This window comes from Carassius auratus, chromosome 20 (assembly GCF_003368295.1).
Source record: "Carassius auratus strain Wakin chromosome 20, ASM336829v1, whole genome shotgun sequence".
Lineage (NCBI taxonomy): Eukaryota > Metazoa > Chordata > Actinopteri > Cypriniformes > Cyprinidae > Carassius > Carassius auratus.
The window spans coordinates 25,043,350-25,058,101 of record NC_039262.1 but is presented as its reverse complement, the minus strand read 5'-3'; the positions used below and the strand labels follow the sequence as shown (position 1 = coordinate 25,058,101).

Below are 14,752 nucleotides of genomic sequence, written 5' to 3'. Positions count from 1 at the left end.
TGTCTGTAAATGTTAAGCCGCAAAACTTGGCTGAAATTTGAATCCTGCATGTTCTGCACGTCTCTGTGTGAATGAATGAATGAATGAATGGCAGAGAAGTGCGGGTTTGTTTACTACATAGACTGACGCGTGTGACGTCTCAATGAGGACATAAATACATAAACAACATCACCAGAACTGTTCCGAGTCACTTCACAAGCATTTTACAGTTTAATTTGAGTAAAACCAGTGACAACTATTACCCTCCCTGTTTTGATTTCAGCAAATCAGTTCGACCGAACGCAGACAATATGATTAATATTCATGAACCCAATAGCTCATCAATCCATAGTGCATTTTATATTGTTAATATGGTAGAAAAATTAGTAGTAGTAGTATCTTTTAATAATAATTAATATGATCTATTACAAATTATTTATTTTTTTGTTTTTTGTTTTCACAGAAACCCAAAATGACAAATATGCATCCATACATGGTTATCAAGTTTTAATTCTAATCACTAAAGTATCATAAAACTATCATTAAATAGTGCTTAATACCATAATATAATGCTTGACTGACTGACTGATTAAGATGCTAAGATTTAAGAAGCTGTGCCATTTTACAAAGATAAGCTGATTGGAATCATATATTATATATATATATATATATATATATATATATATATATATATATATATAATATATATATATATATTTTTTTTTTTGTGTGTGTGTGTGTGTGTGTGTGTGTAAAATGGTATATCAGTCTAGCGAGTAAACTTAAAATTTTACTAGCCAATGGCGATTAAATTGTAGAGGGTGGCAAAATAAAAGTAAATTTTTACATAAAGGCATTATGATAGAAATATTACTATTATTTAGTAAAATGTACGCGATACTGCTTCTACTGTTTAAAAAAAATAATAAAACTTTATTTTTTAAAGAAAAAAAGCACATAATATTTCTTCCATGTTTCTGTGATTTAAATGCAAATGTCAAAAGGCTAAAAGGAATTTCTAAGACATAAAGCCCAAACGATCATACATGGTCCTAAGCAGATGCTACAAAATGAACAAAAATGCTGACTATCAATTTCAAAAAAGTGTAGCTTAGTCATTTTTTGTCCGATTCCAAACATTGTGACTCATTTTGCCAGCATGGATCGTTATTATGAAAAATTACTTGCATTGTGATATAAGATTTTGGTTATGTTGCCCACCTCTATTTAAGGTTACTTGTGTGTATGTGTTTGTGTATGTGTCTGTGTGTGTTACCTGTTGCTTGTTTTTTTCTAAACTTAACAGCAGCAAGACTGATCATGTTCATGCCGTAGAGGTTGTAATCGATAAAGAGCTGCAGCAGGAAGGGAATGTGAGCTTCATGGGGCTGAAAACTCTTATTCATTACAGCTCCACCCTGCAGGAGTTCACTCACCCTACAAAAAAGAAAACACATACAATCAGCAACACATATCACATCCTGATATACCACTCCTCTACCCACCATACACAGAACAATTAGCACCAAATCACCAAAGGTCAGTTTGTGAAATATGCTATATTTATTTTAGTACAGCACAAGGAAACTTCTGATATTTCAAATGTAAAATAACAGTGGCATATAGCCAAGCTTTTCTCAAATAAGTGCTGTCAATAATGCCACAGCAAAGGCTGATTTCTACTAATTCTACACAATAAAAAAAGGAAAAAAAAAAAGGATTTATATGTTATATGTACATGGATGCAGTCTCTTACATATATCGCTGTCTATAATGTCAATAATAACAACAATCAGCACCACTATAATAACACTAATTTACTTTTCAAAGTTATATTTATGGGATTTTCAATGCTTTTAATGTGATAGGACAGTAAAGAGGTGACAGGAAAGCATTGGCCAGAGAGCGGGGCAAAAGATCACAAGATGGGAATCACTCAGGTTAGCTGTAAGCGCATTTGTCGGTGCACTTACCATGAGGCTATTGGCACAGACACTAATTTACTTTTTAATAATTACAACACTTAGTGAAGTAATATTGTGTTCATTATCGCAGATGAATCGCCTTCAATAATGAACGCGATATTGCATAGCTTGTCAGTGATCTACGGCTCTGTCTATTAAGTGCCGCTTCATTTGAAACAGGAGATGGCGATTTAGCACTAATCACGGAACCAGATTTACCGACTAGATGCGCATGATCATATCGTTATATATATCGTCCAGCCCTATAGTGAAGACAGGTTTACTACTTATAATGTTGCTTGTATATGAAGCTATATTTAGTTAGTTGAAGACTTTTTCATGATTAATCTGCAATTTAAAAAAAAAAAACTACTATTTTTTTTTTCATGTTTTTATGCCTTTATTTTGGATCGGATAGTAAGTTTACAGGAAGTAAAGTAGAAGTGAGGTGGGGAGGGATCAGGTAAAATCTGCGAGCCGGAACTGCCCACAAAGCTATCAGCACCGAAATAAGTTTTTGACATCCCTTGACACACTCAAACAGTATGTACATTTACACACACATATTCATAAAAAGAAACAACAACTACCAGATCGATTAAAACACCCACCTTTTGACCATCTGTGGGTTGTACAGGTAAATCTTCATAAAGGTTTTTTCCTTCATATAGTATCCATAGAAAGGCCTAAGGAGAGATAAATTGGTCAGATCTACGTACATATGTTTTAACAGAAGAGAGAAATCAAATTTGTGTCTTTGCACTAGGGGTATTATCTGGCACCAAACAATGCTTAACTAGCTGTGGGTAGTGTGATTTCATGTGCACTTGTTCTATACTACCGCTATAGAACTCTGCAATGACATAGTATGAATGCATGTACAGAGCTCTGTATTTAGATTTTTTATTAATACAAATAATCATAAAGCAAATAAACAATTAAATAAAATAAATAAGAGAACACTTAAATCAAAGTATAACACCAAGTCATTTAAACAACCAGAAATATCATTCTGTCCAGTTACAAAGCATTAGTGATTTTGTATCGGTTTTACCTGTTTAGTGCAAATTAATGTAACAACAGGTGCACTGGCGAGGCAACAACAAGAAAACTCATAAAAAAGCAAATGGTTTCACAGGTGGTGGCCATGTATGATTGCTCTCTCCTTTTACTTCTTGACTGATTTGTCTCAAGATTGTTTTGTTAGGGTCCTTCTCACTGCTTGTAGCATCTTAAACCCGGTTGCACTTCCAGGATGACGAGATAAAAATGCACAGATCAGCTCTCAGCTCAATATAAAATGCCTATATGGTGTATTAAGTAAATTTAACTTCCTTTGTCAAAGGTGTTTGTTTGCTTGCTTGCTAACCAGGGTTGCGAGGGTAACTTTTAAAATGTATTCTGTTACGGTTTACAAATTTCTTCATTAAAAAATTATTCAGTAATGTGATCCAAGAACTACAATATAAAAGTAAACTGAATACTTTCGGATAACTGCAAGTTAAATTTTTAAAGAAGTCAAAAAGGCAATATCTAAGTACTTTTATTTAAATATGACTTTAAAATTAAAACTAATAAAAATTATGTAAAAGCTATTTGAAACTATTAAAAATCATGTCTTGTTTAACCATCTAGATATTACAGCCCGCATTTTATATAAAAGGCTATGCAGACATTTAGTGGCTATACAGTTTAGTATTACAGCTTTATTTTTATTGTTTTTTTATTATTTTTTGACAAGTAAAAATAAATTTCTGCACAATATATATATATATATATATATATATATATATATATATATATATATATATATATATATATATATATATATATATATATATATATATATATATATTTTACAGCATATACATATTAGTATATTTTAAAATAAGCCTACATGTCGAAATGCATGTGAAATGAAATTATTATTTTTTTTTTTTCATTAACTGATCCGAGGTGTGGGGACTTTCTAAATTTCAACATTTTCTACAGTTAATTTCTAATTTTCCGCTAGAAAATTTACAACTGTAGTCATCCGCACCATGTAATTTTAAATCACTAAAAAACACTAAATTTAAAAATCGCCAACCATACCCACTACCCGGAATACTGTCTTTCTAAAAGACCAGCCTGAACGACGAGTGCAGAGCGCGGTTGTCCAGAGATGGTCCTTGGGGGAATTTTTCCACCTTTGTGGAGTGGGTGCTGGTGTCTAGTGCATCGCCGGCGGAGAGTCACATAGACTGGGAGTCTGAACTGGAAATTCAACTGCCTCCTCTCCTCTCTCCGTCGTCTCTGCTGATCCCGTCCAGTCCTCCTTTGTCCTTGGTTTCCTCGTCTAGCCCTGAGGGGGCTTCCGATCCTCCAGTGCCTGCTCCTAGAATGTGTCATCCAGTGGCTGCTCCTAGAATTTGCCCTCCATTGTCCGCTCCAACTCAGTCCTTAGTCACTCCAGCTCCACCGCGGCCTTACCAATCCCTGCCTCCACCTCGTTTGCTGGTGCCATCTGCTCCACCTTGGCCCTCCAGATCCTCTGTGTTGCCCTGGTTCATTGGCTCTCCATCTCCCCCTCAGGCTCCACCTCCACCTAATCTGCCGTTGGCTGCCCCCTGGAGTTATCAGCCCTTTCTCCACCATGGCTCCTCCCTCCGTCAGCTCCACCGTGGGCCTCCATCATGATTGTGGCCTGGGTCCCACCTGGCTCCTCCTACTCTGGGTTCCTCCTGTCTCCTCTCTCAGTCACCTCCTTGGCTCCTCCCTCCGTGGTCTCTGTTGGCTGGCCCTCTCCTGGGGGACCGTCCTCCACCAGAACCTCCTCATTGGTTCCCACCCTGTGCACCCCCCCCCCCCCCTCATCCCCATTATTCCACGGTGCTAGGTCACACCTTCCCGGAAGGGGGAGTAATGTCACGCCCCAGACTCATTAGGCTGCATTTTCATTCCTCATGTTATGTGTGTGACCTAGTTTCTGTCAAGTGTTAATTGTGAAATTATGCATATTCAAATGAATCCTGATGTTCTAAAAGATGCATGCATAGAACTAGTAACTTTCAACGGGAGACCATTTACATTAATGGAAGACACCGGCTTCAGAAAAATTATCGAGCCAATACAAGAGGCTATAGGAAATTATTTTGCCATCAACTCCTCAAATATTTGTGATATGGTGTCAAATGTTGCTCAGGTGGGAAGGGAACAGCTCAAGGATGAGTTAAAGGGAAGGCTACTTATGCTTAAAATTGATTCAGCTATATGCAGAAACCGATCTGTTCTTGGCGTAAATGTACAGTACACTAACGGAGAAAAAATTGTGTTGCACTCTTTGGCCATAAGAGAGCTAACTGAACGACACACAGCTGAATAAATTTCATCCGTGGTGAAGGATGTTTTAGAAGAATATAACGTTGAATTAGGGAAAGTTTACTCAATAACATCAGATAATGGCGCTAACATGTTAAAGGCAGTGTCTTTACTAAAGGATATGCAAGAGGAGACACCATCTGAAGCGAATGAAATTGATCTCACAGGTGCAGGAATGGAAGAGGATGAGCTAGCTGCAATCCAGAGTGAAACTCCTGATTTGGTAATTGAACCTGACTCTGTAAAATCAAGACATGTATTGCGCAGTGTGAGATGCTCGGCTCATACCCTGCACATCACAGAGGTCAGCTAATTCTCAGCACATAGAGACCTAGATATCACACTATAGAGACTGTGTCTGTTCTATCACTGTCTGTTTGTTTTGTTTTTTTTTAATTGTAAAATATAACTTAATTCACACCATATTTCTGATATTACCGATCAATCTTATCAGATTAACTTTGATCGTTCACTCTTCCGTGACTGCAGCACACCTGCAAAGCGTTAGCACTCGTTAGCTTGTCATTAGCGTTTTCTTTTCTCCTCTCCTCTCCTCTCTCACGCTGCAGTTTTCCACAAGGTCATCAAACAACCGCAGTGAGAATATTTCATCAAGCACGGTGAGTAATGGCTTCTCCTACAATTGTTATTTGCACCTCTTGCCACATGTACAGTTTATCTATCTCTGTCGCTGATGAGGGATTCACATGTGATAAATGCAGGGAAACAGTTAGGCTGACAGAGAAGATTTCAGAATTAGAGACACGCATCCAAACTTTAATTGAGGACAGTAAGAATGTTAGGGCTCTAGATATGGCTTTGGATGCGTCTAGCTCAGGGATTCCTGTACATTGTCCGGTTCCAGCAGAGCCCCTGCAGCAGGGCAACTGGGTGACGGTGAGGCAGCGTAGTCGTGGGTCAAAACACCGCTCTTCTGTTCCGATCAAAACATTAAACAGGTTCTCCCCACTCAGTGATGCACCCACTGAGAAACCTGATGAAAGTGCTCTAGTTATTGGCGATTCTATTGTACGGAACGTGAATATAGAGACACCAGCCACCATAGTCAAATGTTTACCGGGAGCCAGAGCGCCTGACATCTTGGCAAATTTAAAAGTGCTGGCTAATGCTAAACGTAAATACAGTAAGATTGTTATTCATGCCGGCGCTAATGATGTTCGACTTCGCCAGTCGGAGATCACTAAAAATAACTTTAAAGAGGTGTGTGAACTTGCAAGCACGATGTCAGACACTGTAATATGCTCTGGTCCCCTCCCTGCTTACCGTGGTGATGAGATGCATAGCAGATTGTCATCACTCAATGGCTGGATGTCTAAGTGGTGCCCACAGAATAACATAGGTTATATAGACAATTGGACGAGCTTTTGGGGCAGACCTGACCTGTTTAAAAGAGATGGTCTTCATCCCTCCTGGGGTGGCGCCACTCTTCTGTCTAGAAATATGGCAAATAGTCTTAGTGTTTATACTTGACTAACTGGGGCCCAGGTCAGGAAGCAGACAGACTGGCTAAACCGACCGTCTGCTAGCTGCCTCCCGTCACAGAGGTCAGTTAATTCTCAGCACATAGAGACTCTTTCACCTAGATATCACACTATAGAGACTGTGTCTGTTCCCCGAACTAGAAAATACAAAAAACGTCCAAACCAAGTTAAGGTTAACAATTTAATTGAGGTTCAACAAATAAAAAACAAATGCAATATGGATAAACAAATTATAAAGATTGGCTTATTAAATATCAGATCCATTTCTACGAAAACACTTTTTGTAAATAATATGATAACTGATCATAATATAGATGTGCTCTGCTTGACAGAAACCTGGCTAAAACCTGATGATTACATTATTTTAAATGAGTCCACCCCCCAAGATTATTGTTATAAACACGAGCCGCGTCTAAAAGGCAAAGGGGGAGGAGTTGCTTCAATTTATAATAACGTTTTCAGGATTTCTCAGAGGGCAGGCTTCAAGTATAACTCGTTTGAAGTAATGGTGCTTCATATAACATTATCCAGAGAAACCAATGTTAATGATAAATCCCCTGTTATGTTTGTACTGGCTACTGTATACAGGCCACCAGGGCACCATACAGACTTTATTAAAGAGTTTGGTGATTTTACATCTGAGTTAGTTCTGGCTGCAGATAAAGTTTTAATAGTTGGTGATTTTAATATCCATGTCGATAATGAAAAAGATGTATTGGGATCAGCATTTATAGACATTCTGAACTCTATTGGTGTTAGACAACACGTTTCAGGACCTACTCATTGTCGAAATCATACTCTAGATTTAATACTGTCACATGGAATTGATGTTGATAGTGTTGAAATTATTCAGCCAAGTGATGATATCTCAGATCATTATTTAGTTCTGTGTAAACTTCATATAGCCAAAATTGTAAATTCTACTTCTTGTTACAAGTATCGAAGAACCATCAATTCTACCACAAAAGACTGCTTTTTAAGTTATCTTCCAGATGTATCCGAATTCCTTAGCATATCCAAAACCTCAGAACAACTTGATGATGTAACAGAAACTATGGACTCTCTCTTTTCTAGCACTTTAAATACAGTTGCTCCTTTACGCTTAAGAAAGGTTAAGGAAAACAGTTTGACACCATGGTATAATGAGCATACTCGCACCCTAAAGAGAGCAGCCCGAAAAATGGAGCGCAGCTGGAGGAAAACAAAACTAGAGGTATTTCGTATTGCTTGGCGGGAAAGTAGCATATCCTACCGAAAAGCATTAAAAACTGCTAGATCTGATTACTTTTCTTCTCTTTTAGAAGAAAACAAACATAACCCCAGGTATTTATTCAATACAGTGGCTAAATTAACGAAAAATAAAGCCTCAACAAGTGTTGACATTTCCCAACACCACAGCAGTAATGACTTTATGAACTACTTTACTTCTAAAATCGATACTATTAGAGATAAAATTGCAGCCATTCAGCCGTCAGCTACAGTTTCGCATCAGACAGTGCACTATAGACCCCCTGAGGAACAGTTCCACTCATTCTCTACTATAGGAGAGGAAGAATTGTATAAACTTGTTAAATCATCTAAACTTACAACATGTATGTTAGACCCTATACCATCTAAGCTCTTAAAAGAGGTGCTTCCAGAAGTCATAGGTCCTCTTCTGACTATTATTAATTCCTCATTGTTATTAGGACATGTCCCCAAAACCTTCAAACTGGCTGTTATTAAGCCTCTCATAAAAAAGCCACAACTTGACCCCAGAGAACTAGTTAATTATAGACCAATCTCGAATCTCCCTTTTCTGTCCAAGATACTAGAAAAGGTGGTATCCTCACAATTATATTCCTTCTTGGAGAAAAATGGTATATGTGAGGATTTCCAGTCAGGATTTAGACCGTATCATAGTACTGAAACTGCTCTCCTTAGAGTTACAAATGATCTGCTCTTATCATCTGATGTGTATCTCTCTATTAGTTTTATTGGATCTTAGTGCTGCGTTTGACACAATTGACCACAACATTCTTTTGCATAGACTTGAACACTTTGTTGGCATCAGTGGAAGTGCATTAGCATGGTTTAAATCGTACTTATATGACCGCCATCAGTTCGTAGCAGTGAATGAAGATGTATCATATCAATCACAAGTGCAGTATGGAGTACCTCAAGGCTCAGTTCTAGGGCCGCTACTCTTCACGCTTTATATGTTACCCTTGGGAGATATCATCAGGAAACATGGTGTTAGCTTTCACTGTTATGCTGATGATACGCAGCTCTATATTTCCTCGCAGCCCGGTGAAACACACCAATTTGAAAAACTAATGGAATGCATAGTCGATATAAAAAATTGGATGACGAGTAATTTCTTACTGCTAAATTCAGAAAAAACAGAGGTGTTAATCATAGGGCCTAAAAACTCTACTTGTAATAACCTAGAACACTGTCTAAGACTTGATGGTTGCTCTGTCAATTCTTCGTCATCAGTTAGGAACCTAGGTGTGCTACTTGATCGCAATCTTTCCTTAGAAAGCCACGTTTCTAGCATTTGTAAAACTGCATTTTTCCATCTCAAAAATATATCTAAATTACGGCCTATGCTCTCAATGTCAAATGCAGAAATGTTAATCCATGCATTTATGACTTCAAGGTTAGACTACTGTAATGCTTTATTGGGTGGTTGTTCTGCACGCTTGGTAAACAAACTACAGCTAGTCCAAAATGCAGCAGCAAGAGTTCTTACTAGAACCAGGAAGTATGACCATATTAGCCCGGTCCTGTCCACACTGCACTGGCTCCCTATCAAACATCGTATAGATTTTAAAATATTGCTTATTACTTATAAAGCCCTGAATGGTTTAGCACCTCAGTATTTGAATGAGCTCCTTTTACATTATACTCCGTTACGTCCGCTACGTTCTCAAAACTCAGGCAATTTGATAATACCTAGAATATCAAAATCAACTGCGGGCGGCAGATCCTTTTCCTATTTGGCGCCTAAACTCTGGAATAACCTACCTAACATTGTTCGGGAGGCAGACACACTCTTGCAGTTTAAATCTAGATTAAAGACCCATCTCTTTAACCTGGCATACACATAACATACTAATATGCTTTTAATATCCAAATCCGTTAAAGGATTTTTAGGCTGCATTAATTAGGTAAACTGGAACCGGAACACTTCACATAACACCGTACTTTCTACATCATTAGAAGAATGGCATCTACGCTAATATTTGTCTGTTTCTCTCTTGTTCCGAGGTCACCGTGGCCACCAGATCCAGTCTGTGTCCAGATCAGAGGGTCACTGCAGTCACCCGGATCCAGTACGTATCCAGACCAGATGGTGGATCAGCACCTAGAAAGGACCTCTACTGCCCTGAAAGACAGCGGAGACCAGGACAACTAGAGCCCCAGATACAGATCCCCTGTAAAGACCTTGTCTCAGAGGAGCACCAGGACAAGACCACAGGAAACAGATGATTCTTCTGCACAATCTGACTTTGCTGCAGCCTGGAATTGAACTACTGGTTTTCGTCTGGTCAGAGGAGAACTGGCCCCCCAACTGAGCCTGGTTTCTCCCAAGGTTTTTTTTCTCCATTCTGTCACCGATGGAGTTTCGGTTCCTTGCCGCTGTCGCCTCTGGCTTGCTTAGTTGGGGTCACTTCATCTACAGCGATATCGTTGACTTGATTGCAAATTAAAACAGACACTATTTCAACTGAACAGAGATGACATCAATGAATTCAATGATGAACTGCCTTTAACTATCATTTTGCATTATTGAGACACTGTTTTCCAAATGAATGTTGTTCAGTGCTTTGGCGCAATGTATTTTGTTTAAAGCACTATATAAATAAAGGTGATTGATTGATTGATTGTTCCACGAACTAGAAAATACAAAAAACGTCCAAACCAAGTTAAGATTAACAATTTAATTGAGGTTCAACAAATAAAAAAAACAGATGAAGTACGGATAAACAAATGATAAAGCTTGGCTTATTGAATATCAATAACAATATCATAACAATTTTTGTAAATAATATGATCACTGATCATAATCTAGATGTGCTCTGTTTGACAGAAACCTGGCAAAAACCTGATGATAACATTATTTTAAATGAGTCCACCCCCCAAGATTACTGTTATAAACATGAGCCATGTCTAAAAGGCAAAGGGGGAGGTGTTGCTTCAATTTATAACAATGTTTTCGGGATTTCTCAGGCTACTGTATGCAGGCCACCAGGGCACCATACAGACTTTATTAAAGAGTTTGGTGATTTTACATCCGAGTTAGTTCTGGCTGCAGATAAAGTTTTAATAGTTGGCGATTTTAATATCCATGTTGATAATGAAAAAGATGCATTGGGATCAGCATTTATAGACATTCTGAACTCTATTGGGGTTGGACAACACGTTTCAGGACCTACTCATTGTCGAAATCCTATCTAATACTGTCACATGGAATAGATGTTGATAGTGTTGAAAATATGCAGCCAAGTGATGATATCTCAGATCATTATTTAGGTTTGTGCAAACTTCATATAGCCAAAATTGTAAATTCTACATCTTGTTACAAGTATGGAAGAACCATCACTTCTACCACTGCTTTTTAAGTTGTCTTCCTGATTAATCCAAATTCCTTAGCATATCTAAAACCTCAGAACAACTTGATGATGTAACAGAAACTATGGACTCTCTCTTTTCTAGCATTTTAAATACAGTTGCTCCTTTACGCTTAAGGAAGGTTAAGGAAACCAGTCTGACACCATGGTATAATGAGCATACTCACACCCTAAAGAGAGCAGCCTGAAAAATGGAGCGCAGCTGGAGGAAAACATAACTAGGAGGTATTTCGTATTGCTTGGCGGGAAAGTAACCTATCCTACAGAAAAGCATTAAAAACTGCTAGCTCCGATTACTTTTCTTCTCTTTTCGAAGAAAACAAACATAACCCCAGGTATTGATTCAATACAGTGGCTAAATTAATGAAAAACAAGGCCTCAACAAGTGTTGACATTTCCCAACATCACAGCAGTAATGACTTTATGAACTACTTTACTTCTAAAATCGATACTATTAGAGATAAAATTGTTACCATTCAGCCGTCAGCTACAGTATCGCATAAGACAGTGCACTATAGACTCCTGAGGACAGTTCCACTCATTCTCTACTATAGGAGAGGAAGAATTGTATAAACTTGTTAAATCATCTAAACCAACAACATGTATTTTAGACCCTATACCATCTAAGCTCCTAAAAGAGGTGCTTCCAGAAGTCATAGATCCTCTTCTGACTATTATTAATTCCGCATTGTCATTAGGATATGTCCCCAAAACCTTCAAACTGGCTGTTATTAAGCCTCTCATCAAAAAAACACAACTTGACCCCAAAGAACTAGTTAATTATAGACCAATCTCGAATCTCCCTTTTCTGTCCAAGATACAAGAAAAGGTGGTATCCTCACAATTATATTCCTTCTTAGAGAAAAATGGTATATGTGAGGATTTCCAGTCAGGATTTAGACCATATCATAGTTCTGAGACTGCTCTCCTTAGAGTTACAAATGACCTGCTCTTATCATCTGATCGTGGTTGTATCTCTCTTTTAGTTTTATTGGATCTTAGTGCTGCGTTTGACACAATTGACCACAGCATTCTTTTGCATAGACATGAACACTTTGTTGGCATTAATGGAAGTGTATTAGCATGGTTTAAATCATACTTATATGACTGCCATCAGTTAGTAGCAGTGAATGAAGATGTATCATATCGATCACAAGTGCAGTATGGAGACCTCAAGGCTCAGTACTAGGGCTGCTACGCTTCACGCTTTATATGTTACCCTTGGGAGATATCATCAGGAAACATGGTGTTAGTTTTCACTGTTATTCTGATGATACTCAGCTCTATATTTCTTTGCGGCCCGGTGAAACACACCAATTTGAAAAACTAATGGAATGCATAGTCGATATAAAAAACTGGATGACTAGTAATTTCTTACTGGTATATTCTGAAAAAACAGAGGTGTTAATTATAGGACCTAAAAACTCTGCATGTAATAACCTAGAACACTGTCTAAGACTTGATGGCTGCTCTGTCAATTCTTCGTCATCAGTTAGGAACCTAGGTGTGCTATTTGACAGCAATCTTTCCTTAGAAAGCCAAGTTTGTAGCATTTGTAAAAATGCATTTTTCCATCTCAAAAATATATCTAAATTACGCTCTCAATGTCATATACAGAAATGTTAATCCATGCATTAATGACCTCAAGGTTAGATTATTGTAATGCTTTATTGGGTGGCTGTTCTGCACGCTTAGTAAACAAACTACAGCTAGTCCAAAATGCAGCAGCAAGAGTTCTTACTAGAACCAGGAAGTATGACCATATTAGCCCAGTCCTGTCAACACTGCATTGGCTCCCTATCAAACATCGTATAGATTTTAAAATATTGCTTATTACTTACAAATCCCTGAATGGTTTAGCACCTCAGTATTTGAATGAGCTCCTTTTACATTATAATCCTCTACGTCCGCTACGTTCTCAAAACTCAGGAAATTTGATAATACCTAGAATATCCAAATCACCTGCGGGCGGCAGATCCTTTTCCTATTTGGCGCCTAAACTCTGCAATAACCTACCTAACTCTTGCAATTTTAATCTAGATTAAACACACACCTCTTTAACCTGGCTTACACATAACATGCTGCTAATATGCTTTTAATATCCAAATCCGTTAAAGGATTTTTAGGCTGCATTAATTAGCTAAACCGGAACCGGGAACACTTCCCATACCACCCGATGTACTTGCTACATCATTAGAAGAATGTCATCTGTTAATATTAGTCTGTTTCTCTCTTATTCCGAGGTCACCGTAGCAACCAGATCCAGTCTGTATCCAGATCAGAGGGTCACTGCAGTCACCCGGATCCAGTACGTATCCAGACCAGATGATGGATCGGCTCCTAGAAAGGACCTCTACATCCCTAAAAGACAGCGGAGACCAGGACAACTAGAGCCACAGATACAGATCCCCTGTAAAGACCTTGTATCAGATGACCACCAGGACAAGACCACAGGAAACAGATGATTCTTCTGCACAATCTGACTTGCTGCAGCCTGGAATTGAACTACTGGTTTCGTCTGGTCAGAGGAGAACTGGCCCCCCAACTGAGCCTGGTTTATCCCAAGGTATTTTTCACCATTCTGTCACCGATGAAGTTTCAGTTCCTTTGCTGCTGTCGCCTCTGGCTTGCTTAGTTGGGGTCACTTCATCTACAGCGATATCGTTGACTTGATTGCAAATAAATGCACGGACACTATTTAAACTGAACAGAGATGACATCACTGAATTCAATGATGAACTGCCTTTAACTGTCATTTTGCCTTATTGACGCACTGGTTTTTCATGCAAATGAAAAATAACGTTATTAACCGTTATTTTTTTCGAATTAAACCGGTTTAGGAACTGTAAAGTTTAATGAGGAACATATAATGTAAAAGTTATAATACCGGTTCTGTTCAAAGTGAACCGATTGATTTTTTTTTTTTTTTTTTTCGTTTTTAAGCCCTGGTTGGAACACTGTTTGTTGATGTCCAAAAGTGTTTACTATAGCTGTAGTTTGAATAACTGAATCGCGTGAACACAAATGAAATTACCAGATAAATTGACTCTAATTTCCGAAATCTGGTAAAACGCTGAGCCTCGCGATGTGTTCACACCGCCATCTTAGTCTATATACATTCCTAGATATATGCTTTATATATGCATTAGTTATATGCTTTTTACTAATATTATTATTTAATATTATCAAGTTTCACTGAGCAGTGTAGACAGTATCAACTATAGAGGAAGTTTTGGCGAAAGTGCAACTTAGAGATTGCAGTTTTTGATTGACCGTTCTGATAAAAAAAAAAAGAGCACTCTATGCTCGCTTTCTGTATATAATCTAATCA

At 38.0% G+C, this 14,752-nt stretch overlaps 1 protein-coding gene across 2 annotated transcripts in view; it reads right to left on the bottom strand.

Annotated features, from left to right (window-relative positions):
• rev3l (REV3 like, DNA directed polymerase zeta catalytic subunit) overlaps positions 1-14,752 on the bottom strand; it is a 105,473-nt gene that overhangs the window by 57,330 nt on the left and 33,391 nt on the right. For both annotated transcript variants that reach the window (XM_026291585.1, XM_026291586.1), the window contains exons 3-4: positions 2,555-2,629; positions 1,256-1,416 (exon numbers count right to left, since the gene is read on the bottom strand). In XM_026291585.1, the coding sequence (XP_026147370.1) occupies positions 1,256-1,416; positions 2,555-2,629 (236 nt within the window). The remainder of the gene's footprint in view (positions 1-1,255; positions 1,417-2,554; positions 2,630-14,752) is intronic.